Source organism: Sapajus apella, unplaced genomic scaffold, assembly GCF_009761245.1.
Source record: "Sapajus apella isolate SASKATOON/1434 unplaced genomic scaffold, GSC_monkey_1.0 scaffold48, whole genome shotgun sequence".
NCBI classification, from domain to species: domain Eukaryota; kingdom Metazoa; phylum Chordata; class Mammalia; order Primates; family Cebidae; genus Sapajus; species Sapajus apella.
This window is the reverse complement of record NW_022436988.1, coordinates 2,575,950-2,601,828: the sequence shown is the minus strand read 5'-3', so window position 1 is coordinate 2,601,828 and position 25,879 is coordinate 2,575,950. Positions and strand designations below refer to the sequence as shown.

Here is a 25,879-nt window from a genome sequence, read left to right as displayed (position 1 = left end):
ACGGACTCTCAGGGCCACTCCTGGGTGCCGTTCTGTCTCCCTGTCCCTTACTCTCCAGCCCTCCATCCGTCCCTCCCCCGAGGGAGCCCAAGAAAAGGGATGGTGCCGACCACCTCTGCCCTGGACCTTCTCCTGGGGGCACCTGGGCCCTGCCCCTCCTGCAGCTGGTCCCTTAGCCACGACAACCCTGCCCAGACATCACTCCACGCCATGCAGCTGCCCAACAGGAATAGACAGCCCTTCGTCTCCCTCCCAGGTGCCCAACGGGAGACAACGGGAACTAAATTATTCATCACTAAAAGCAGAATTGGCCTTCCCATGCCAGAGAAAATGTTGCTGCAGCTATGAGAGCACTGAAGCCAAAGCTCACTCCTGCAGGGAGTTCAAGCCCAAGTCCGCCCAGAGCACAGGCTTAGCCCAGCCTGCCCCCGGGCTGCTGCTCAAGGGAACCACCTCTCCGGCTACCTCCCTCCTCCTGGCTCCCCTTCCTTCCCGGCCACACCCAGCACAGTACCTGCTCCTGGCCCAGGACCAGCACGCCCTGGGGCTTGATGGGGTGATAGGGCGCCAAGTTCTCGCCGCTGCCACCCTGCGTGCCATCCTGGTAGGCCTCCCAGACCCCGTCCCGGGTGGTCCAGGTGACACAGATGTGGTGCCACTTGCCATCGTTGATGACAAAGGGCAGCTTGGCCACCTGGGAAGGAGAATGGCAGACGCCGGTGGGTACGGGGCTACAACTCAGAATCCAGGACCTTCATGGCCTCAGTTGTTCTATTTCTACTTGCAAGATAAATATCAGGAACTACTATTGAATCCTCACGGCACCTATGCCCCAGACTTCCGCATCTGCCAGCTGTGCCCGGGAGTGGGGCACAGAATCACACAGGAAATGTAGCACTCCACCCAGGGAACCCCCAGGGCCCTGTGGGTGCAGTCTCTTCACTCCTACTCACTCTCCTCCCTCTGCGCTAGTCTACACAACGAACCCTTGGCTGGAGGCTGTCCCTGGTGTCTGAGTTCACTGCTGCCGCTCAGGCACCCTTGCGACATCTCTGCAGCCTCCTCTCTCTTCCAGCGTCCCATCTCCAGCTGTTACACCCTCTCCCTCTACAACACGGCAAGCCCCAGCCGAGGATCCGAGAGATGCCATAGGGCACGACGCCTTTTAAAGCTCAGACCAGCCTCCGATCTGGCATTTCACTCCCCTGCTACCGTTCCGGGTGGGGAGGATGATGATGGGGAAAGAAGTCTCACATCCTTTTCGCTTCAGGAAAGGGGGCCCAGAATGGCACAGCGCTTTGGGGGAAGAGTAACAGGAACAGGGGCTTGGAATCCACTTCCCAGCCCAGGTTTTAGCCACTGACCACCACTGCTGGTCTGGAGTTGAGGCAGTTTGAAAGCTGGCAGCTGGTTCTGCAGCTAACAGGGGAGGAGGGGGAAGGTTCACTGGAGGGAAAGACTGTCTGTGCCGTCCTCTTCCAGGGCGTCACACAGACCTGTCCTTCCCCTGAGTTAGGGGGCTGAGGGGGATAGACTTGGACTCAGGAAACATCTCTAAGGCCCCCTTACCACCCTAGAGCATCTCTGGGCCCCCAGAATGGAGGGGCAAAGCCAGTTCCCAAGCCAGCTGGTGAAGGAGTCAGATCACACCATCGGGCTGGACCAGGCCCCACAGCTCATTCTCTGCCATCTCCCACACCCACCCCAGGAGGCATCTGGGAACGTCCAGCTCTCCCTGCTCTCCCTGCTCTCCCAGTAGAGGCGACGGTGCCCCTCCCACTTCCCCTGGTCTCCCCACCCCACCACCCAGTCCCACCTGGCAAACCCTTTCCTTGGGCCGGAGCCCTGTCCTAGCGTGCAACCTGAGCCCGAGCCCTGGGGCCTCGCCCTGCCGTCCCTTGAGGACGCTACCTTGTCATTGATGAGAATCTCCATGGGGTTGTTGCCCCACTCGATGAGGACCAGCTCATTGGCCTGGCCAGGTACAGCGTAGGAGAAGGGCGTGCCCACCCCTGGCGCGGCGCTGGACTTCAGCCACATGCAGACGGTGAAGGCGTACATCTCGGGCAGGCTCTTCTTCACCTTGGCGTACATGTAATTGGTCCGCAGCGGGAAGGTGAGCTGGAACTTGTCTCCAGGGCGGTTGTCTTTCTGCCCTGTGGAGGGTAGGACACAGCCTGACAGCTGCACCTGCAGGAAGTGCTTATGGGTGTGTCAGTGAGTTCTGTCTCCACCAAGCTCTGTGATGCGGCCAAGGCAGGCTCCAGTCTCCACTCTGGAGAGGCCAAGCGGGTGGCTTCCCAGGTCAAGTACTTTGCCCCAAGGCACAGGGCCAGTCCGTAAAGAGCTGACCCAAGCTCTCGGTGCTCCGGGTCTGGCCGGCTCTCACTCCCACGTGCTGGCATCCCCGGGGCGGGGGCGGCGCAGTGCCTAGTGGGCTGCAGCACATACACTGGGCTGCGTGGTGGGAATGGGGCATGAGTAGGAAATGGGGACAGCCAAGCCAGTGCACACCCAGTCAGCCCACGGAGCACCGGTGGCTGCAGAGGAGGAATGAGGCTAGCTGTCCTGAGAGTAGCCCCCTCTGGGGCCGACCTGATTCCAGGATGGGGCGGGGTTCCCCTCCTCACTCATCCTGGGCTCTGCTCCTGCCTCCCCACTCCTGCCTCCCCACCCGACAGCCAGGCCCTGGTGCCCACACTCTTCCCTCGGTGCTAGATGTGCATCTGACCCACCAGTGCCTCTTGGTGTGTGAGGCTGAGCATCTCCCCATTTCCAAGGCCCTTCCCGGGACTCTGCCTGGGGCCTGCTGAGGGGAGGGCAGCCAGGAGCCGGGACGCCCTTCTGGAGCCAGGGCTCCCCAAGGTGACTGCTCTAGGATGCTGCCACACACTTTTAGTGAGCAAGCGTCGTCACAGCTCAGGCTCCAGGACTGGTGGCCTCCCCTTCCACAAAGCCCATCTTCTCCCCTGCCCTCTGACAGCCACTTCTCCAGTGAGTGCCAACCCCACCCCCAGTCCATCTATATACTGTGGCACTCTGGGTGTGGTGTGACTGACTCCAGGCAAAACATTCCTGGGCAGCAATGGGCACCAGGACCAGGCCCAGAGCCCAGAAACACCCCCTCCCCCCGCCAACCCCTAGGTGTGCAGCCGTGGTCCTGCCAGGGAGCCCAGAAAGAAACCAGTTCCCCAGGCTAAAAATTATTTCTAGAAGGCATCCTGCCCAGCCAGCAACCACCCCCTCCTCTAAACCAACTGTCAGGGAGCAGGGCAGGGCAGACCCTTCAGGGCAGCTCTCCCGACTGACCCACGGAGGCCTGGTGGGGGGTGGGGAGGGACCCAGCCCCTGGCCTTTTCATTCCAGGGTGCTTTTCATTCCCCAGGCTCCCCCTCCTTCCCTCTCCCTCTCTCCTGAGGTTCTTCCTTCTCCAGATCTGTTTTTCAGTTACATAACAAGCCTTAAGATGGCACTGTTTAAATCTGTCCGGCACATTTTGCGGTCTGAGCAGGGTCACGTGGCCCTGCTCCGCACCGGGCACCCCCCCCCTTACAACCTTGTTTGATTTCTGCGACTTCAAGGCAGAGCCTCCTGAGCTCATCCAGGCGCCCCAGGTGAGAGCTGGGCTGGCCTGAGTGGGTGACTGGGAAGCCTCAGGGATTTGACAGATACCAGGGCCTGGAGCACCCGGAAGAGAAAACCTCGGGGTAGGGGTTCAGGACAGAAGTGGGGAAGAGCTGGGGATCGTGAGAAGACACCAGGGGCATGGCAGCTGCGAGGAAACCCGCTGAACAGCCCCAGCGGCCTGGGGACCCAGAGCACCCAACCTGCACCCAGCTGTCCTCGGAGGCTGGGGACCAGCTTCCTTAAGAAGGGAGGGTTTGGGCCAGCGGCAGCCACTGTGCAAAGTTACTGAGGATTAAACAAATCAGACTTGAAAAATCCAGCAAGAGTGTGTGAGCGTGTCTGGATGGGGGAGGGGGCACTATGCAATCCCTTCCTCCCTTCTGCTCCCCTTTCCCAGACACAGCCCCAGCCCAGGGCACTCAGTCCTGCCAGAAACCCGGACTAGAAACCCAGAACCTGGGCAGGGGTGTGGGGGATGAGAAAGGGCTGCAGGGGTCTGGGTGGGGAGGGTGGCTTGCGCTCGCCCTGCTAGGAGCTGGGCTGTTAGGACCGGAGGCAGCGTCGGGCAAGCAGGCGGGGGCAGGCAGCGCGGCTCCCCCGGCCCCAGTACCTTTCTCGAGCTCGCTGATCCGCTGGTGCAGGGAGGTCAGGGCGGTCTCGATCTTGACCCTCTCCTCGGTCTCATTCCGGGGGCCCCCCTTGCCCTCCTCCAGGGTGTTCACCCGGGACAGCACCTGCCTCTCCAGCTCATCGATCTTGCTCTGCAGCAGATCCTTGAGGCTGTTGGTCTGGCTGGAGGAATTGAGGCGGCTGTACTGCTGCGGGGGGCAAGAGCGGGGGAAACGGTTAGGCGAGGCTGGGGACCGTGGCTGGAAGGCCCGCGGCGCGGTCCCATCGGGGCGACTGCGGGGGTGGCCCGGCAGGGAGCTGGGGCGAGTGGCCGCCATGGGGCCTCGCAGACGCGCGGAGGCACCGGCCAGGCACCCGCGCGCAGCCGAGGCGGAGGTGGGGGATGCCTGGCCGGGTAGGGAAAGAACCGGGTGGGGGAGGGCAGAGGGGCGAGCGAGCCGGAGGGGGAACCGGAGCCGGAGGGCGCGCGCGGACCTCGAGGTTCTCCAGGCGGGTTTTGAGCGATTGCAAAGTTTGCCCGAGTTGGCTGAGCGTCTCGGCGGCCGGTGTCCGGGACAGGTCGCCCATGGTGTTCTTGCCCGAGCCGGGCTGCTTGCGGCCGCCGCCCGCCCGGGCCTCGCCGACTCCGGGGTCCAGCGTGCTCTGGCTCTCGCAGCGGCCCAGCTTGGCGGTCAGCTCGCGGATGGTCTCCTTCTGGCTCAGGATGGTCTCCTTCTGCTGCAGCACGGTCTCGCGGAGCTGCAGCACGCTGCTCCGGAGCTCCTCGGCGCCGCCGGCGGCCACGGACGCGGCGCACATGTCGGCGTCCACGGGCACCGAGGTGCAGATGAAGCGCGTCGGCCCGAAATCCTGGGCCCCGGCGCCCAGGAGGCAGAGGGCGAGCAGCGCACAGGTGCGCGCGGCGCGGCCGGCTGGCATGGCTGCGGGCACCCGGAGCTCCGGGCCGGGCTCGGCTCGGCTGGGGCTCGGCTCCGGCGGGTACCCGGCTCGGGCTGTAGCTCCGCGAGCGGCCCGCGCTCTGGGCGCCTCGCTCTCCGGCCGCGCGGTCCACACCGCCGCGCTCTCAGGCCCCCACTGCCGCCTGCGCTGCGGAGCCCGCGCCTTTTATGCCGCCGCGGGAGGGGCCTCGCGCCGCCGACGTCAGCGGGGGAGGAATCCCGCTTTAATTGTCTGCGGCCCGGGCCCGCGGCGAGGCGGGGGTCTCAGGAACGCGCCCCCGGGGCCGCCTCCGCTCGCGTCCCCCCAACCCGCCCCGCCCCGCCCCTCTGGGCACTGCCGCGGCCCCCTCCTTCCCCGCTCCCGCCTGGGCCAGCACTGCTGCCCCGAAGGCTCCGAGAGCCCAGGGGAAGGAGGTCGGGCTGTGGCCCCGGCCTCGAGGATGGACCACCTGCCTGGTGTCCCCACACCTCCGACGGGGCTCCGGGCGGGTGGGAAACCTCGGCGGGTCCGGGAGGCACAATTAGAGGTTCGGGTCTCCTGGCTGCACGGAACGCCATCGGACCGGGGGCATTGGGAGCCAGGCTGGGTCCCCAAGAACCCAGATCTTCAACATCCGCGTGCCGGGTGGTCAGCACTGCGGAGGCCAGAGCGGGGGTCCCCGGGCCGCCCCGCGTTTATCAGGTGTCCGTGCGCTGTTGAAAAGCCGCCAAGCAGCCTGGGTCCGGGGAATTCGCACGGCTCCCGACCTCGGCGCCTGCCCTCCCCCAGCCCTCGGGCTCTGTGGACCCGGCAGCGTCCCCCCACCCCCGGGACTGTCAGCCCCCACCCGGTGCGGCCCGGACGCCAGGCACTTCTCGGAGGCCGCCCCAGCGGTTCGAGCCTTTCTGGCAGCGGAGCCGGCCCGATTCCGGGCAGGCGCGGTCACCGGGGCTGGACTTTCGCAGCGGCCTCGGGAATGCTCTTTGAAAGGGGGCCCCGGGGGAGTAGCCGCCCGCACCCCAGCCGCTTCCCCTGGCCAGGCGCGACGCGCGTCCGATGTCCCTCGGTGTCCGCTAGTGCGTCGGGGGCTGTTTCCCGTCCGCCCAGCTGCGCCCATTCAAGCCCGAGGGCCAGCGGGAGGGGTCCCAGAGGCGTCTGGGGGCGTCCACCTGAGAAGCTCCGCACGTCGGCGCTGGCTCAGACGCCCCACCCGGTAACCGCGGACTCGCGCCTTTTAGTTGACTGCGGGGCTTGGCTCCGGGATCCCCGTCCGGTTTCCCACGCCGGGCTGGGGTCTCCGGACCGGGGCTGGCGCCGCCACCCCGCCCCGCAGCCATCAGAGCCGTGAAAGCCTTGGAAATCCCTCTGTCCACGCTCCTGCTCTACAGAGAAGAAAACAGGCGCCGAGACTTTGGGGCCGGGCTAGAGCCGTGGGCCCTCGACCCTTCCCGCCGCTCCCGGCCTCTCTGGTCCCTGCGTTCTGCAGCGGTTCCCTGAGCGCAGGGGGGACTGGGGGTAGGGGGCGTACCCAGCCGGCAGGGACCCACGGGCAGCCCCAGGTGCCGGGATCCGGCGTTCGTCCCGCGGGCGGGAGCCAAGACCTGCTGGATGGAGACCTTTTTGAGAAACCGCGGCCTCTTCCCACCCCCAGCCCCCCGGACTCCTGCGTTCAGCGTCTTAGCCTTTAAGCCTCCCTGAGCCAGGGCTGCGAGCTCGGGTGTCCTTCGGCCGCCGCTTCCCGGCGCCAGAGGGACCCCGCGGTCCGCACGCGCCTCTCCTCGGCCCCGCGTGGCAGGTGTGGGGGTTCCCGCTCACCCGCCACGGCGCGCCCAAACCCACGCGGCCCGCGGCCCCTCGCGTGCTCTGCGGACGGACCCCGGGCCGCGAGAGGGGTTAGCCTCGCCAGTCCCCATGCGTGGTCTGCGCCCGGAGCGCCACGGGCTGGAACCCGCCTCGGGAGGAATTCCCCGCGCAGGGGTGCGGCGGCTTCTGCCCCAGCTCCGTCGGGAGCCGCTGAGCCGGTGCCCTCCTGGCCCAGCGCTGTGGCCTCGCCGCCCTCCCGCACGCGTCCAGTGGGAGGCTGTGTCCACTAGGCCTGTAGCCGGCTGTGCCGAGAGCGCGCGCGGGAGAGGAGCCCGGCCCTCCCGGGGGCAGGCTGTTTGGACCCGGAGGGACCCTGAACCTGGCTCCGCGCCTCGAGTCCCAGCAGCGGCGGAGTCTTCCCGGCCTGGCTTTTCCTCTAGGGCTGCAGACCTCAGCGGTCCAGCACCTGGCACAGATGAGCAGGTTTTCCTCCACAGAGGACCAGAGAGGACGGCGTCAGAGAGGGAGGGGAGCCTGGGCCAGTGTCTGGGGCAGCCTGTGGGGCCCTGGGGGAGGAGACCGCGCTGGATGGGCCGGGACCCTAGGGTCCAGCCTGCGACTGCCTTGCAGGAGGCACTGGGCAAGACACCTGCGGGCGCCGCACAGACACGCGAGGACCACCATGCCGCTTTTCTCCCTTGCAAGACACTGGGCAAGCAGAGGTCCAGCCCTGGTCGTGTTTGAGGTTCCCTCGGCCTCCCCAGTGTTCTGCAAGTATCCGAGAGGGAGGGAGCAGGAAAACAAAGGGCCGCCCTGACCAAAGTCATCGGGGTGTCTGGCTCCCAGGTCGGAAGATCCAGCTGGGGTGAGGGATCTTCCATAGGACTCCCAGCTGGGTACATTTGAGGCTGCCCATGACACGGTGTCACTCGTAGGGAAGCCAGGCACACTGGCACACTATCATTTTATTTCTGAGACAGGGTCTTGCTCTGTTGCCCAGGCTGGTGTGCAGTGGCGCAGTCACAGCTCAGTGCAGCCTCTACCTCTTGGGCTCAAGCGATCTTCCTGCACCACCACACTCAGCTATTTTTTTTCTTTTTTTTTCTGTAGAGATGGCTGATTTCTTCTCACCTTGATCTTGGAACTACAGGTGCGAGCCACGGCTCCTGGCCTAGCACAGTGGTATATATTATAGTACTCCCACCATACTGGTGCAATAAATGTGAATAAATCCTGAAAGCATAGACAAGGCCCGGTGCGGTGGCTCAAGCCTGTAATCCCAGGACGTTGGGAGGCCAAGGCAGGTGGATCACCTGAGATCAGGAGTTCAAGACCAGCCTGGCCAACAAGGTGAAACCCCGTCTCTACTAAAAATACAAAAATTAGCCAGGCAAGGTGGTGCAAACCTGTAATCCCAGCTACTCGGGAGGTGGAGGCAGGAGAATCACTTGAACCCGGGAAGCAGAGGCTGCAGCGAGCCGAGATCACGCCACTGCACTCCAGCCTGGACAACAGAAAGACAAGAAGGTGACTCTGTCTCCAAAAATAAAAAAAGACAACGGTGTAACAAAATACCTAGAAAGTGATGACTTTGGAGTATTTATTGCCTACTTAAAATATAATTTATTTAATTATACATTTACTTAGTTTAAAATTTAATGGCTGGGCACAGTGGCTGATGCCTGTAATCTCAGCACTTTGGGAGGCTGAGGCAGGTGGATCTCTTGAGCCCAGGAATTCGAGACCAGCCTGGACAACATGGCAAAACCTCATCTCTACAAAAATACAAAAATTAGCCAGGCATGGTGGTGTGCACATGCAGTCCCAACTACTCTGGAGGCTGAGGTGGGAGGATTGCTTGAGCCTGGGAAGTTGATGCTGTGGTGAGCCAAGATCGTGCCACTGCACTCCAGCCTGGGTGACAGAGCAAGATCCTGTCTCAAAAAAAGAAAAATTTAAAAAGAAGGCTAGATAGGTAGGTTGGGCAGTGTCAGAAGGACCTCGGTGCACATCAAGAGTCTGTACTTGGCGGACGTTGGGAGGTCCTGCAGGGACGTGCTGGAGCCTGGCAGGTGCCTGCGCCCTTGCTCACGCTGCAGCAGCTCCTGGGCCTCTCCTCTTCCAGGCCATGCCTTGAACTCATATGGAACCTCCACCCTGAGCAGGAAAGAGGGTGAGCAATGGGTGGGTGCTGGGAGAATGCTGGGAGGGCCTGTGGGCACTGGGAGGTGCTGGGCAGAGGTCCCTTCCTCGCCCCCACCTGCCTCAGCCCTCCAGCATGAGATTCCATGCTGCCTCTGGAGGGGTGAGGCTGGGAGGGGAGGGTGTGGTGGGGTGGGAGAGGCCCTGGTCCCCCACCTGCAGAAGAGAAGCAGGGGCTCTCGTTGATCACAGTCCTGGGACACAGCACCTCAGCCCAAGTTAGGACATGGCCCTCTGGAGGACAGCTGTGCCCCCAGAGATGCACTGCATTGCAGCTGGACTAGGAGGGGCCAGTCTGCGGTGAGGTGAGAGGTGGGGGTTCTGAGTGTGGGGGCATTCCCTGAGATGTTCAACACCATTTTCATCTGCATCCGAATGTTCAGCAGCTCCCAGGGTGCCGACATGTTGTTTCTCAGTCTGAGTGCTGATCCCTCCGGGGTGTTGTTTCATGGCCATTCACTGGGCTGTCCAGGTGCCATCCATGCTCTCTTCTCTGTGGTTCTGTGCCTCACACACAGTGCGGGGACAGCATCCACGGGTTGTCCTGGGCAGAGGAGAGAGGCATTCTGGCGCACCAGGGGAGAAGGCACAGGGGCCTCTGGCAGATGAGCCTTCAAGAAACAGTCAGGCCACGTGACCCTTCCCCCAAGTGAGGCGCCCCTGGACCCACAGGGGTGGGTGTGGGGCTGCTCTGACGGCAGCCAGCCCCCACGGGACCTCTGAGTCACAGCCTCAGCCCACCTGTGCCTCAGAGTCACTCCTGACAGCCCCACAAACCAACTCTGTGTGATAAGGGACAGGTCCCTGCTCCCCGCTCTGCTGAGGGAGGCGCCCGACTTGAGCCTTCCCCTCTGTCCTCTATCTGACACCCCTGCACTGGTAACTGAACTGCATCTTACAAACAAGCACTTGTCCCCTTTCCAAGTCCTCCCACCACATTCACGCATTCGCCTGTCAAAGGCAGAGCTGGGCTCTGGTCCTCGCTCACCGGAGAGGAAACCTAGGGAAACCCACGAAGCCAAGGTCACACGGATGTCCAGCGAAGGCAGAGCCGGGGCCAAGCCCGGCCTTCACACGCCATGGCCACTTTCTCTCTGCCCAGCACAGGAGCTGCAGGGGAAAAGCCCTGGGGGACGGTGCCCCAGCCCACCCATGCCCAGTGAGTGGTCAGGGCAGGTGTGGTTTCGGACCCCAGGCTCAGGAGCTTCTCACCGGCCATCCTCAGAGGAGAAGCCAGCCCTCACCCCAGGGCTGTGCACTGGTGCCCACAATGCAAATGCCATGAAGACTGCAGCAGCTGCAGCCAGGAGCCAACGGGTCACGGGCAGTGCCCCATTTGCCTGGGACAGCTGGGCTCCCACCCCAGACTCCCTTCTCCTGCCAAGGGTTTCCCCACGGCAAGGACCGCCTTCCTCCTCTGAGCCAGCCAGGCAGCCACTAGCCCAGTCTGGCTGGGGACAGAGTCCTCGGTGGTCTATTTCCCCGCCCTGTCCTTTCCTTCTCTCGGGCCGAGCCCAGTGCTGGGATGGAGGATGGGGAATGGGTGCTCCTGAACTGCTGATTGGCTGATCCCTATCACCCACCAGAAGCTGCAGGGGAAAAGTGAGCACTTCCCAGCTGGGGAAGGCATGTCTTCCTCTTTAAGGGGTTTCTTGGCACCAGGCAGATTCTCATGCATTTGGCATAGTGTAACCATTCAGAACAGTTGTTCTCTGTTCAGATATTTCCAGAGCATGCATTTAGGGGCAGGCCAGGTGATGGGGCCAGGTTGAGTCAAACACTATTCTCCACCCCAGAGACCACTCGACCTGTCAGGCTACACAGGGATGGGTACACCTTGGGTCCCATGCATGAGTGAGGGCCACGGGGCAGGAGGCGCCAGGCACATGGGCGGAGTCCGGCCATCAGCAGGAGGGGTCTCCTGTGGAGGTGATAACAGGGGTCTTGAGGAGTGAGCTGAGGGGCTGGCATGAGCAATGCCAGAGCCATGAGGGGCAGGCCGTGGGGAGAGGGACGGAGTTCATCCTGCCAAGAGTGAACTGCAAAGCAGGGGCCGTGGTAGACATGGGGAATTGTGGACAAGGTGGGCCAGGACCTCGGGGAGCGGCCGCAGTCCTGTGGGGACGCTGTCTGGGAGCCCTCCGTGAGGGCAGAGCTGAGCGGGAGTGGGGCTTGCAGAAGAGGCCTGGAGGATGATGTCATAGGAGCCAGGGAGGGAGGGGGCTGGGTTTGAGACGCTTGAGGGCATTTGGGAGATTCCTTGGCAGGAGCTTGGTGGTGGCTTGGGTGTGGGAAGTGAAGGAGAGGGAGGAACCTGGGAAGATCCCGGCTCCTGTGCGAGGGGGTGGTGGTGATCCTGCCTGCAGAGAGGGGTGGGGAGCCCGGGGAGGGGGTGGCTTGGAGGGAGGGGGAGCCCGGAGTTCACACGGGGACACATGGAGTTTCCAGTGACTTTCTGACATCTGTGAGGAGGTCAGAGCCCAGCACCGAGGTGGCTCTCGAGATTGCAAAACCAGGAGGCTGGTCCTGAGCTGACCCGAGCAGAAGGGGCCTGGGGCCTGAGGGTGCACAGGGAGGACGGAAGCGTCTTTAGGGGCAGTGGACTCACAGCCGAGTCAGTCGGGAGCCCCCACAGGGAGACAGTGGGTTCAAAAGCAGAAGGAAGCTGAGAAGAGCACCCTGGGACTCCCATATTCAAGGACCATTGTTTTGAGATTTCTGACCTCGCATTCAACAGTGACAAGGGCAGCAGATACCAGTGCTCTCAGTCCAGGACCTTCTGGACTTCAAAATGCTTTCAAGCACCCGCCTTCTCTGCATCCCCAACATGGAGCTGGCGAATACAAAGCCAGGTCAGGAATGGCCCTAGGACCCCCACCCCAGCCCCCCAGTTTGCATTCATTTGGTTCCTGAGCTAGGACACCCCTCCAGCTCCAGCATCTGGCTGCTGCGATGGGGGCCAGGGGCTTCCAGGCTGCTCTGTCCTTGCACATCAATTTTACCACCTGCCAGACGCCAGGAGAGGGCATATGAAATATAAAATGAGTTGAGGCATAAAAGTGTTTTGGAATAAAAATGATGTGCACTGGCAAGGGATTACAGTTATTACAAGGACCATGCGCTGACGCCATCACTCACACCTAGGAGTGGGAGAGTGTGGTCGCCTGCCGACAGAGGCAGCAGCCAGCGTGCCTCCTCCTCTAGGGACAGGGCTGCAGGTGGAGTGAAGCCAGCCCTCAGGGAGTGTCCAGGGCTCTGGAGTGGTGGCTCACAATGCAGGGCCGGCGCAGTAGCTGACGCCTGAAATTCCAGCACTTTGGAAGGCCGAGGCGGGCGGATCACCTGAGGTCAGGAGTTTGAGACCAGCCTGGCCAACATGGTGAAACCCTGTCTCTACTAAAAATACGAAATTTAGCCAGGTGTGGTGGTGGGCGCCTGTAATCCCGGCTACTCGGGTGGGTGAAGCAGGAAGATTGCTTGACCCTGGGAGGCAGAGGTTGCAGTGAGCTGAGATCGCGCCATTGCGCTCCAGCCTGGGCGTCACAGTGAGACTCTGTCTCAGAAACAAGTAAACAAAAACAATTAGGTACATTGCAAATACGAAAGTTTTTTTGTTACATTTCCCAAGGTGTCTTCACATAGATTACTTCATTGGATGACCTAACACACCCAGCAGGTGGCTTTGGCAGGTGGCATTCCTATGTTTGATTCTGCCCACTCTGCAGAGGAGGCAAACAGGGATCCTCCACCACGTCCGTCCCTCTCCATCCCATCCGTCCCTCTCCATCCCACCCGCCCCTCTCCATCCCACCCGTCCCTCTCCATTCCATCCATCCCTCTCCATCCCACCCGTCCCTCTCCATTCCATCCATCCCTCTCCATCCCATCTGTCCCTCTCCACCACACCCATGGTGAGAGAGCAGAGGGAGCTCCTGCCTGGCCCCCGCCCTCCCTGCCAATATTCCATGCTCTTGGGGCACCCAGCACAGGTCCCAGCGCTAGGCCCACAGCTCCCCAATGTGTCCCAATAACACGGTGCCTTTGACTTCAGAGGGCAAGGGGGAGCCATAGAAGGTTTTGGGACAGGAGCTGTCATGGCCTCCTGATGGAGACTGGATGCAGTGTTGGGCCGTAGCAGGCAGGAGACTCCTCAGGAGGCTGTCCCAGTGATCTGGTAGTGTGACGAGCGAGAACAACAGTGGGGGTGGGCAGTGCACCCCAAGTTGTGCCATATGTGGCTTCCGCGTCTCAATCCGTGTGAACTACAAGGCTGGCCATGATCAGGGCCGGGCCTCTGTGGCTGCTCAGGGTGATTTCTCATGGATCCTGCAACCCCATCTCCCCTTCACAAGCCTCTGGCCAAGCCCTGCTGGCCCCGGTGTCTGTGTCCTTGCGCCATAGGTCAGTCTCAGACATTCCTGTCACTTGTGCTTCGTGGTCTTTTCCCAGCCCTGGCTGGCATCTCCTGGTGTAGGAGAGAGAGAGGCTGGGAGGAGAGCAGCTCAGCCCACAGGAGGTGCCCGTGGAGGCTGGTAGGAGCCTGGGCCCCCTGCACCCTCCCCAGTCCTCAAACCCTAGGCCAGGGTCTCACCCTCCACAGTCTTGATTTCTCCACCTGTGAAGGAGCCGCTTTTCCTGCCTGCCAGGAACTGAAGTCAAAGGCACAGCGTTATTGGGACACACTGGGGAGCTGTGGGCCCAGTGCTGGCACCTGTGCTGGGTGTCACAAGAGCATGGAATATTGGCAGGGAGGGCGGGGGCCAGGCGGGAGCTCCCTCTGCTCTTCGGACGCCCCTCCTGCAGCTCTTCCCACCACCCCACTCCCCAGTTTGCTCTGCTTTGGGTGGCCAGTCACCCAGGGGTTGCATCCAGGGAGGCTCCTGCAGGCCCAGCTTCACTGGCCTGGGAGGGCTAAGCTGCCTGGCCCAGGGGCGTGCCCACTGCGTCCTGGGCAGACTATGGGCACCCTGCAGGTGGAGTCCCATGGCGGGGCTGGAGCCTGGGGTAACTCGGCAGGACAGAGGCCCGGCCACCAGAAATCTCGCCGGCTGATAGCCAAGCTCAGGGCACCTTGCACCCCTGTACCTGAGGACGGGTTGCAGCTGAGGAGAGTGCCGTCATCCTCCGAGGGGAGGCACTCAGCCCTGCCGAAGCCCCTTTGAATGAGGGGAGGCCTTGGGAAGCTGGGTGAGGGGTCAGAAGCCGGGAGCTCTGGATTTCGGGACTTGGAAAAAATGTGCTACATTTTGCTGCAGTATCTGCTTGTAGGACCCAGTGCTCCCAGCGAGACCTCTCCATCCCCTCCTCTCCCCGCCCCTGCCTCACACCCTCTCTCTCTCCCTGTCCTTCTGAGTCGTGTTTGGTCTGTGATGTCACCGCCCCCTCCCTGTGGCTGCCATTCAGAGCTGGCAATAATGAAAAGCGCCGGATTCCCACTCACTGGGCCCCAGCGGCACTACAGACACCGAGCCCTTTGTTGCATATAATTAATTTGGTCCCATGTTGCGTAACATCCTAAAAAGCTTTCCGGAGCGAGCACCCGCCAGACACCGTGATCTCATCAATACTGCATCGCATTGGACACTACTGCTGTGTGCTTTCATTAAAAATTTAATTTGTGGTTTAAATCTGCATTGTTCCCTTTAAAAGGTTGGCGGGGCCTGGGATGAAAAGGGAGGGACAGGCTGGGGTCTGGGGGTGGACATTCTGGAGTAGAGGAAATCCCACGCCCCTGGGGAGGTGGGGGCGGGGCTTCCCACTGGAGCAGCTGCCCCTCTCCGATTGGCTGGGCTTGGTCTGTGGCCTCTCCTGGTGCTGGAGGGAGGTGGATGGACCATTGATGGAAAATGCTTTTCTGAGGCTTAATGGTTTTCCCTTCTTCCTCAGCCACCTCGGGCAGAGGGCTGCTCCTGGGAACCCAGACACGGGAGGAAGGCCAGGTGATGGTGCAGGAAGTGTGGTCTGGAGATCCCATCCTCTGTGCCCTCCAGACCCAATGCCCACAGTAGTCAAGACCAGAGCTGCAGCCCCGCTCCTACCCTCCTGGCTGTGGGGCCTCAGGCAAGCTGCTTGTCCTCTCTGAGTGCAGGAGAGTGAGTGGGGGCCTTGCGTGTCCCCAGCGCCAGGTCAGCACCCCCGGCATCACCCTCACCGCTGTGTGGCCACGGGGCAGGCAGCCCTTGCTGACTGGGTAGCAGACCCTCTGGAAAGGCCGAGGTTCTATTTTCTGTCTTTGTCTAGACCTCACTCTCTTCCAGAGAGGATTTAAGCTAGCCTTCGTCATCAGTACCGCCTGCAGACCCGGCCCTGGGATTTATTTCGCTGCGAATGGGGGTCTTATTGTTTCCATTGTGTGTGGTGGTGGGGCATTGGTTTCTCTCCTGCTTCCAGTGAGCAGGGAGGGGACGAGAGAGCTCAGGTTCTGCTCAGCGAAGGAAAGGGAGGAAGGTGAGGGGAGCAAGGAAGAGGAGGAGACTCCATGGCGACTTCAGGATGCCACCTGCCTGGCTCTGCCCCAGGGCTCTTTGGTCCCTCCTGCCCTGGCAAGGCCAGTTGTTTCCCTGCGGAAGGCAGGGATTTGTGCATCTCCGGCTATCTTCTGACAGCGTGCCAGAGTCATTAAGCTAAGCCTCCTGGGGCCAGCAGGAGAGAGGGGACAAATTGCTTCGTGAAATTGATTTGCTGCTGTTAGCATTTACAGCTTGCCCTGGGTGCACCCACAGTGTGAGAAGGCTGCGTGGGGTCCCGCCCCCCTTCTCTCCCCCACTGCACCCGGGCTCTCACTTGGCACCTGCACACACATCACCTGCCGCATGGCACAGAGCCAGGCCTCAGGACACGGACCTTGGTACTGCTCACCTCAGGGCACAGGTCCAAAGCGTCCCAAATGCCCATGGGGGCAGATGGCCACCCACGGCTGTGGCGCCCAGGAGCGCTGAGAGGGTACCTGGAGGCCCAGAGAGGAGGTGCGAGCTAGCCCTGGGCCGGGGTCTCCCCAACTCTTTTTTTTTTTTTTTTTGAGACAAAGTTCCGGTTGTGGCCCAGGCTGGAGTGCAGTGGTGTGATCTCGTCTCACTGCGACCTCAGCCGCCCAGGTTCAAGCGATTCTCCTGCCTCAGCCTCCTGAGTAGCTGGGATTACAGGTGCACGCCACCATGCCCAGCTAATTTTTGTATTTTTAGTAGAGGCTAAACATGGTTTCACCATGTTGGCCAGGCTGGTCTCGAACTCCTGACCTCAAGTGATCCGCCTACCTCAGCCTCCCAAAGTGCTGGGATTACAGTCGTGAGCCACCGCACCCGGCCTCTCCTAGCCTCTTGGGAACCCCTTCTGCCACTCAAGCTGCCTCCCTCCATTCCAGGGGAAGGGGGGCACAGACAATGTTGCCCTTGTCAGCAGCGGCTCTCATAGAATCTGTGTGAACTCAGGTGACAGTCATGGACCCACACAGCTGTGTGCTGGGACCAATGGATCCTCCCAGACAGAGAAACGTGGCTGAGCATCGCCACCCAGGAAATAGAAAGCACTGACAGTTCCTTCCAGGTGGGTCCCACTATGCATCTGAAGAAACGCACGCTTGGTAATGAGGCAACATGGCCTCGGTGCACCCCAGGAGACGGGAGACTCAGGCTGCAGCCGCTGCTGCGTTTAGTAACCTGCTTTCAGGCTCTCCTTGGGCACTAGCTCTGAGCAGGCTCTAGGCAGGACTGGATGGTGGGAAGGGGGTCCAGGAAGTATGGCTGTGAGAGGAGCAGCCTCAGTATCTCTCTGGGGCTGGAGCCAGCTCCATCGCTGAGCTGCTGTGTGACCTCAGACAGGTGACTTCACCTCTCTGGACTGTGGTAAGGGTTAAACTAGACAAACCCCACGAGGCTCTTAGAACAGTACAGGTTGAGGCCAAGGTGGGCAGATCACCTGAGGTGATTACAGGCACCTGCCACCAAGCCCAACTGATTTTTTTTATTTTTTCAGTATTTGTATTTTTAGTAGAGATGGAGTTTCACCATGTTGGTCAGGCTGGTCTCAAACTCCTGACCTCAAATGATCAGCCCATCTTGTCCTCCCAAAGTGCTGGGATTACACATGTGAGCTACTGTGCCCAGCTGAGTGTCATCAGCATTGTGACCTAGTTTTCCTCACACTCTGACACCAAATGTGTGAGAGCTTTCTTACATCAGCCAGTTCTTCAACTTCCCAGACAGCTGAGTGGCCTTCCATTTGCTTCAATTCTGACACTAACTGCCTGTCATTAGCACAGACCTCACATTTAAGGCTCAGTTCCACGAGACTGCCCCCTCCTTCAGACACCAATCACAAGTCCCAGGTTGACACCAGTGTTCTTCTGGTTGACTGGCTATAAATCAGGGGTTCCCATAACACCCACCTCAGGTTCAACAGTTTGCTAGAATGACTCACAGACCTCACGAAAGTGCTTTACTCACTATTGCTGGTTTATTAAAGGGCTACAACTCAGAAACAGCCAGAAGGAAGAGCTGCACAGGACAAGCTACGGGGAGGGGCACCAAGCTCCCACGCCCTCTCCAGCACCTCGACCTGCGCACCAGCCCAGAAGCTCTCTGAACCCCGTGTTTAGGGGAATTTATGGAGGCCCCATCACACAGGTATGGCTGATGAAATCATTCACAATTGGTGATCAACCCAATCTCCAGCCCCTTGCCCCCCCCCTTTCTTTTTTAGACAGAGTCTCACTGTGTTGCCCAGGCTGGAGTGCAGTGGCACGATCTTGACTCACTGCAACCTCCACCTCCCAGGTTCAAGCGATTCTCCTGCCTCAGCCTCCTGAGTAGCTGGGATTACAGGTGTGCGCCAGCACGCCAGGCTAATTTTTGTATTTTTAGTAGAGACGGGATTTCACTATGTTGGTCAGGCTGGGCTCGAACTCCTGACCTCCTGATCCTTCCACCTTGGCCTTCCAAAGTGTTGGGATAACAGGCGTGAGCCACCACGCCCAGCCATTAAATTGGGAGCCTTTAATAACTCCCCGCCCCCCAGTTGCTCTTTCTTTTCCCTCTGGCACGGTGCCTGGATCCCTCGGTGACAAAGTGGAAGGAGGCCTCCTGCTGACCCACGATGAAGCTACTGTGGGAAAGAACCAGAAAGAACACCTGCCACCTGGAGCAGGTGGTACCTTGGGGGCTGTGAGTTATGGCCACCAAACCTATGGCTGCCTGGGTCCCGCCCACCTGCGGGATATGGTGTCGTCAGGGGCGCATCGGCTGCCTTCGTGTCCCTGAGCATGGGGAAGTCCTGCCCAAACTCACTTCTCCTGGAGTCTTTGAGGCAACCACTACCTGCCCATCAGCCCCCTCTTCTGCTTCAGTTCCCCGCAGGTGGGTTTCGCGCTCTGCAGCTGCAGCCTGGGCTGGTGGAGGAAGCTCTTTCAGCTGTTTCCAAGCAGCACCTCGGGAAGGTGAGCGGGCTGAAGCCGGAGGCCTCCGCGGCGCTGGTGTCTGAAGCAAAGGTAGGTCACTGGAGAAAGAGTCGGGGGTGGGTTGTCTAGAAACAGAGTGTGGTTGTGTGTCTGTGCATGTAGAAAGAGGACATGGATGTGTGCGTGTGTGTGTATGTGTAAAAAGAGGATGTGGGGGCCAGGCGCGGTGGCTCATGCCTGTAATCCTGGTGTGTAATTGCTTGAGACCAGGAGTTCAAGACCAGCCTAAGCAACATATGAAGAGTCTGTCTCTACAACAAAAAATAAAAAATTGGCTGGGCCTGGTGGTGCATGCCCGTAGTCCCAGCTACTCAGGAGACTGAGGCCAGAGAATCGCTTGAGCCCAGGAGGTCGAAGCTGCAGTGAGCTCCAGCCATACCACTGCACTGAGCAACGGAGTCAAACCCTGTCTGTCTCAAAAAAAAAAGAGGACCGGTTTTTTGTGAGTGTGTAGGAAGAGGATGTGGTCATAGGAGTGTACCTCTGTTTGTGTGTAGGGTTGTGAGTGTGTGAGTGTGTGTGTGTGGGAAGAGGATGGGGTCATGTGAGTGTGCCTGTGTGTATTGTGTGTATGTGTGTGTGTGTGTATGTGTGTGTAGGGGGTGTGAGAGTGTGTGTAGGAAGAGGATGTGGTCATGTGAGTGTGCCTGTGTGTGTTGTATGTAGATGTGAGTGTGTGTGTGTGCGTGTGTGTGTAGGGGGTGTGGGTGTGTGTGTAGGAAGAGGATGTGTGCCTGTGTGTGTTGTTTGTACATATGTGTGTGTGGCAGGTGTGAGAGTGTGTGTAGGAAGAGGATGTGGTCATGTGAGTGTGCCTGTGTGTGTTGTATGTAGATGTGAGAGTGTGTGTGTGTGTGTAGGGGATTTGAGACTGTGTAGGAAGCGGATGTGGTCATGTGAGTGTGCCTGTGTGTTGTATGTACATGTGAGTGTGTGTGTGTGTGTGTAGGGGGTGTGAGACTGTGTAGGAAGCGGATGTGGTCATGTGAGTGTGCCTGTGTGTGTTGTGTGCATATGTGTGTGTGTAGGGGATGTGAGAGTGTGTGTAGGAAGAGGATGTGGTCATGTGAGTGTGCCTGTGTGTGTTGTGTGTATATGTGAGTGTGTTTGTAGGGGGAGTGTGTGTAGGAAGAGGATGTGGTCATGTGAGTGTGCCTGTGTGTGTTGTGTGTGCATGTGAGTGTGTGCTGGGGCGGCATCACAGGAACTCACTTGCTGTAAGGCCAGGCCACATCATGGCTTGGCGTCAGCTCCCCCGCCGCACCTGGGTTTGGATCCCGGCTGCTCCGGCTGCCTGCTGTGGGTCCTGGCACACATTACCCTCCGAACACCACTGGCCACATCTGAAATATTGCAAGGAGCTATAGGAGAGGAATTACGCAAAGCGTGGCCGTGTCACAGTTACAGATTTCCTGTGCACCGTGGTGGTGCGGACACAGGTCGGCCGTGGTGTGCACGGGGTCAGGCTTCGTCTTCTCGTCCCTCTTTGCTCCCCGCTCCTCCCCTCACCAAGGGAGCCCGGGCTGCCCTCCTGGCCACACTTTGGGAGGCCGTCCTTGTCCTTGAAGCAGGGCCCCAGCGATGGCTCTTCAGCTCCAGGAGTCCTGTGGTCGAGATCCGGCGTCTCTTTACTGTTTTTAAAGTGTTTTGCTGCTGGGAAGCCTCAAGCCTCTCTGCAGAGGGACATAAATAAAGGCAGGAACTTGGCCGTTAGCAGGCTTCGTGTGGCGTTTCCACGCGGGAGCGCCCTGGGCGTGCTGCAAGCAGCCCTCACCAGCCAAGAGCGGCGGGGAGGATCTGGAGTGCTCCGGCGCTGGGTCAGGTGCCTCTCACTCTCTGGGCCGCAAACAGATGGGGGTGCCTGGCAATGTGTCCCCCGCCTAGGTGCCATGGGGGGAGCAGGGTAAGCCCACCCTTGGGATGGAGCTCAGTGGCCGTGGTGGGGCAGGTGAGAGGCAATGCCTCAGAGTGCTCCTCTCCACGCCTGCCTCTGTTCCCCAGCTGGACATGGCGCTGGCAAACAGGTCATGGAGGCTAGAACCCAGGGCCCTGGGCGGAGCACTCCCTAGCAGTTGTGGTTCAGGTTTGGAGCCAGGCTGACCCTGGTTCAAGTCCTGTTGCTGTGTGCGGCCGTGTCCCTGGATGGGTCCAGCGTGTAGACTAGAGACGGTGATTGTCCGCTCCTGGGTGCTGGGCTCAGAGCTGCTGGCACCAGCGCTGGGGGCTGTCACCCCCAGAACTTGAACCTCACAGGCAGTTGGGGAAAGGTCCGTGTGCATAGAGCTCAAAACTCAGCCAGCGCCCCACGTGCCCATGAGGACTCTCCATCTCCTACCCAACCCAGATGAGGTGCCTGCTCGCCACCCCGGGCAGGGAGTCTGTCATTCTGGCTCAAAGGTGGAAACCGAATGGGGGGCTGGTGGCAAAGTTCCCCAGGGGGTTTCACTTCTGGCAGGTGGAGGGGGTGGGAGGCGTGCCTGGAGGCCTGACATCAAGCTGGGTGAGTTGGACCCCGCAGGCTTGAATCTAAGGGGGCTCAGAGGGTGACAGGGGTCTCAGGCCACGTCTCCAGCCTCTGCCCACCTAGCCCTGCGCCTCTGCTTTCCTTCCTTTAAAAACTGCTACTGGCACGTTTTCTTGGATTACCTTTATGCTGAATAACACTAACCTTCCTAAAGCAAAAAATACTTGCCTATGATAAACAACTGGAACTGGGCAGACATCGATCGAGGCCCCTGCAATGTGACTTTCCTCGTGTGTTTTCGGGAGATTGTGGAGAGCCGCCGAGCCTGGGAGCAGCGAGGGCACAGGCAAGAACTGTGGCCGGGAGGGTCCCAGGAACTGCACAGATAAAAGTGACAGGAGCGAGAGGCCAATTAGAAAGCAGTGCCAGAGCCGGGCGCGGCGGCTCATGCCTGTAATCCCAGCACTCTGGGAGGCCAAGGCGGGCGGATCACCTGAGGTCAGGAGTTCGAGACCAGCCTGGCCAACATGGTGAAACCCCGTGTCTACTAAAAAAATACAAAAATTAGCTGGGCGTGGTGGCGCATGCCTGTAGTCCCAGCTACTTGGGAGGCTGAGGCAGGAGAATTGCTTGAACCTGGGAGGCAGAGGCTGCAGTGAGCCAAGATCCCACCACTGCACTTCAGCCTGGCGCCTGGCGACAGGGCAAGACTCTGTCTCAAAAAAAAAAAAAAAAAAAAGAAAGAAAGAAAGCAGCGCCGGAAGCTGGTGAGGAGCCGCAAAGGTGGGGTTTCCTTGAGGATGCCTGGAAGCCATCCTAGGGTGCCGGAGCTCTGGGAGAGCTCAGGGGCTGGCCCTGAGTTCGAGATCAAGGGTTTTCTTGAGGATGCCTGCAAGCCGTGCTGGGTGTGGGTGTCTGGGGAAGTGTGGGCTGGCCCTGAGTTTGAGATTGAGGCCCAGGCTGAGAGCACGATGACTCCTACATTGTGGGGTCACTCGAGCTGTGTGCTCCCCAGGAGCAAGAGCAAAGAGGGCAGAAGGAGGGGGGCCAGCAAGGAGGCCCCCAGAATAGGACATGAGTTCCCTGCCTGTCCCCAGGCACTGCTAAGAGGGAAGAAAAGCTCTTCTGCCCCTCCTGCCCCTCCTGCTCTCCTCCGCAGAGTCAGGGGGCCCCAGGTGGCTGTGGCCAGCCCATCCAGGGATCTGAGCCCCAGAGCCCTCATGCTGGCCAGGTGAACAGAGCTGGCTTGGCTGCAGCTGTGCTGACCCTGCAACCTTCCCCGAGGCCTGAGGACGCCATGCTCCCTGCGTGCCAGCAGGTTGTAACTGGGTTTCGCTCGGGGCCTCTAGCACCGACCAGCATGTCCCAGCCCCTGCCTCCTCAGTCCCTGAGTGTGCGCCCCTGATGGTTCTGTAACCTCCGGCCGTGGGCCTCCTTCCCTCCCGCCTCCTCAACGGCTCTGATTCCACCGGGCAAGGTCAGGCTGGCACGAAGGAGTTGGAGCTGGAGTGTGGGCACCAGGCACAGAGTATGCTTCTAAGGGCCGCCTGTGGGGAGCTCCTGATCTGCCCACTCCTGAAATAAGGGGCGCCCAGAGCAGAGGGGATTCCGGATGGGTAGGCAGCAGGCACCCGCCGCCATCCCAAGGAGAGTCACAGCCTGTGAGGATGTTGACCCTGGTAGGACCTGCCTCCCTGGGCTGTGCCAGGGGCTCTGGGGCCTGAGCCCCCATCTCCAGTGCAAAATGCAGAGGCGTGGGAGGGAGTCCAATGTAACAGTGTCTGCCAAACACAAGGCCTGGCGCCACCTGGGAATGTCCCCCTGCCTGTCCATCCCTCCCTCCCCCACCTCCTCATCTGCAGACGGTGGGACGGACATCTGGCAGAGCATCTTCCATGACTCGTGACCTCCCAGAGATGCATGTTCTAGGGGTCCCCACGTACAGTCAAGAACACAGAGGCTAAGAGGGGTGAAGGGACTGGCCCTGGGTGCCAGGCTGCTCCAAGCAGCCCAGGACTCAGCCTTGGTCCTCCTGCCCCTGCCCCTGGTCCCCACCTCCGCGCGGTGCGCAGGTGGCCTTCTGCTCAGGGTGCCCAGGTGTTCAGCAGGTTTGTACTCAGAAATTTCGAGGTGGCACAGGGTGTCCTAAGCTGCCCCTCAGCCGGTCTTCACCCTGGCGCCTTCACCAGACACCCGCCGTGGCTCTTGGCTCAGTGGGCAGCTGAGTGTGCCCTCTCTGGGTTCTGACAGGTTCCAGTTTGTTTTCTGAGACCTTGTCAGCGTGGGGCCTGCCGGGGAGCAGGTGCTCGTCTTTCAGGGGACGGCTTATCCTGGGCCCCACAGGCTGCCTGGGGCCTCGTTCAGGTGACTCCTACACGCTGAGAAGAGGAGCTGAAAAAGGATTCGCAGGGAGTGCAGGTGACTGTTTTTAAAATGAGGCCGAAGCTTTCACCACATCTCGAAGACAGGCTGACCTGAACGTGGAGGTTTGGCTGGAACCGAACCAGGCAGGTGCCATCCACTGCGGCTCCTGCCCCTCCTCTCGGAATCCCCCAGGCCCTGGTTTCTGATTTCAGACTCGCCTCTGCTCCGTTTCATGTCTCCTGCAAGCAGACAAGCATGAAGCCTGCCCTCCGAGGCCGCATGAATAATAGAACTGAAATCATCCCTAGTTAAAAATAGATATTCTTCTTAATAAATATTTTACATACTGTCTTTAGGATATACAGATCCCCTGGCTGAAGAGTTAAAGCAAATCCTGTTATTGAACCCAAAGGCTGTCACAAAGGCTCTGCCCGGGCTCTGCCAGCACGTTCCTGTGCCACGGCTCTTGCCTCAAAGCCACCCACTCTGCGGTGACGTCCGAAGCCGGTAGCGCACACACGGATAACGTCGGAACTCATAGCCAGGAGCGGCTTGGGAATTCTTGGGTGTATTAGTCACCTATGAATTTTATGGAGCAAGTCAATTATAAAGTGCCCTTGGTTAGTGAGCCCTGGCGTTCAGAAGAGCCAAAAGCAGGTTCTTACGTTGCGGCTGCGAGGCAAGGCCTCTGCCGTGACTGGAAGCTGGGGCGTCTGGGGGCAGCTGTGTGCAGGAAGAGAAAATTCTGGGCAGAAGCAGCTGGAGTTTAAAGTGCTGGCCCGTTTCCGAAAACTTTGCAAACGTAGAGCGATCTTGAAGGTCTCCATCAAGGAAGGCATGGAGTGATCTGGTTGTGGCAAATGCATTTAAATGATTTGCAGGAAGACCTCGTAGCCTTGCTCCCACCCCCATGCTCTTCCCGGGGAAGGCGGAGGCAGCTAGGAAACGCTGGAGCCTGCCCAATGTGCAGACCACTTCCTGGGGACCCCATCCTGCATGGCACAACGCAAAGGCTGGAGTGTCCTTATTTAACAGGAGAGGAAAGTGGATACCAGAAGGGCAGGGTATGCTGGGGCTGGAACAGACAAGCCAAGTGGGGCTGGAGGGCCCGTGTCTCATTCCCTTTGCCCCACACCTCATCTGGTCTGGCTACGTGGTATTCTGGAGCTGAATGAAGAGACCCTTCTCTGTCAGGGCCGCCTGCCCCAAGGAGGGGCTGCTGCTTTCCTTGTGTTCCACATACTCTGAGGACATTTTGCTTTAGCACCCAGGGCCCTGGATGGCATGTAGGGCTCTGGAGCAGGTCTGTCTCTGCTCTAGACGGTGAATCCTTGAGCCCTGGTTTACAGCTGGGTCCCTGGTAGATGTTTTGTTACATGGGTGGGTGGGTAGGTGGATGGGTAGGTGGGTGATATGGCTTGGCTGTGTCCCCACCCAAGTCTCATCTTGAATTGTAGTCCCCATAATCCCCACGTGTCAAGGGAGTGACCTGGTGGGAGGTGATTGGATTATGGGCATGGTGTCCCCCATGCTGTTCTTGTGATAGTGTGTGAGTTCTCATAAGATCTGATGGTTTTAAGTGTTTGGCAAGTTCCTCCTTCACTTACACTTCTTATCCTGTGAAGATGAACCTTGCTTCTTCTTCACCTTCCACCATGGTTGTGAGTTTCCTGAGGCCTCCCCAGTCATGTGGAACTGTGAGTCGATTAAACCTCTTTCCTTTATAAACTACCCCGTCTTGGGTAGTGTCTTTATAGCAGTGTCAGAATGGACTAATGCAGTAGGTAAATGGACAGGTGGGTGGGTGAGTGGATGGTGGATGAATGGATGGATAGATGAGTGGGTAGGTGGATGAACAGATAGATGTGTGGGCGGATGGAGGGATGGAGGGATGAGTAGATGGGTGGATGGAGAGGGGATGGAGCAATGGAGGGGTAGGTAGATGGGTCGATAGATGGGTGAATGGAGGTATGGGTGGATGGGTGGCTAGATGGAGGGATGAAGGGGTGGATGGATGAACAGGTGTGTATGGATAAGTGAATGGAGGGATGGGTAGATGGGTGGATGGCCAGGAGCGGCTCAGCAATGGGTGGAGGGAGGGGTGGATGAGTGGAGGGGTGCGTAAATGGATGGATGGGTGCATGTGTGGATAATTGGATGGAGGGATGGTTGGATGCAAGGATGCATGGTGGGAGGGATGGTGGATAGGTAGATGGATGAATGATGGAGAGAGGGCTGAGTGGATGGATGGATGAGCGGGTGAATAGTTGGGTAGATAAAGGGATGGGTGAATGGGTGGATGAATGGAGGGATGGGTGGATGGGTGGAGGGGTGGGTGGATGGATGGGTGCATGTTTGGATAAGTGGATGGAGGGATGGGTGGATAAGGGGATGGAGGGATGGGTGGATGGGTGGAGGGG

At 59.8% G+C, this 25,879-nt stretch overlaps 1 protein-coding gene and 2 long non-coding RNA genes across 4 annotated transcripts in view; 1 reads left to right on the top strand and 2 right to left on the bottom strand.

Annotated features, from left to right (window-relative positions):
- NPTX1 (neuronal pentraxin 1) overlaps positions 1-5,330 on the bottom strand; it is a 9,626-nt gene extending 4,296 nt beyond the window's left edge. The window contains exons 1-4 of the mRNA XM_032241409.1: positions 4,732-5,330; positions 4,238-4,445; positions 1,912-2,156; positions 515-694 (exon numbers count right to left, since the gene is read on the bottom strand). Coding sequence (XP_032097300.1) covers positions 515-694; positions 1,912-2,156; positions 4,238-4,445; positions 4,732-5,175 — 1,077 coding nt within the window. The 5' untranslated portion in view covers positions 5,176-5,330. The remainder of the gene's footprint in view (positions 1-514; positions 695-1,911; positions 2,157-4,237; positions 4,446-4,731) is intronic.
- Positions 3,477-25,879, top strand: part of LOC116525535 — a 24,867-nt gene continuing 2,464 nt past the window's right edge. The window contains exons 1-5 of one of the 2 annotated variants that reach the window (XR_004257718.1): positions 3,477-3,614; positions 8,089-8,160; positions 8,818-8,823; positions 10,694-10,782; positions 11,918-12,555. This is a non-coding gene — a long non-coding RNA (uncharacterized LOC116525535). Of the gene's footprint in view, positions 3,615-8,088; positions 8,161-8,817; positions 8,824-10,693; positions 10,783-11,917; positions 12,556-25,879 lie in introns of those variants that run through there. The other variant, XR_004257719.1, reaches the window with a different exon arrangement.
- The window catches only part of LOC116525537, a 19,295-nt gene continuing 18,369 nt past the window's right edge, over positions 24,954-25,879 (bottom strand). Inside the window, exon 3 of the long non-coding RNA XR_004257720.1 lies at positions 24,954-25,061. This is a non-coding gene — a long non-coding RNA (uncharacterized LOC116525537). The remainder of the gene's footprint in view (positions 25,062-25,879) is intronic.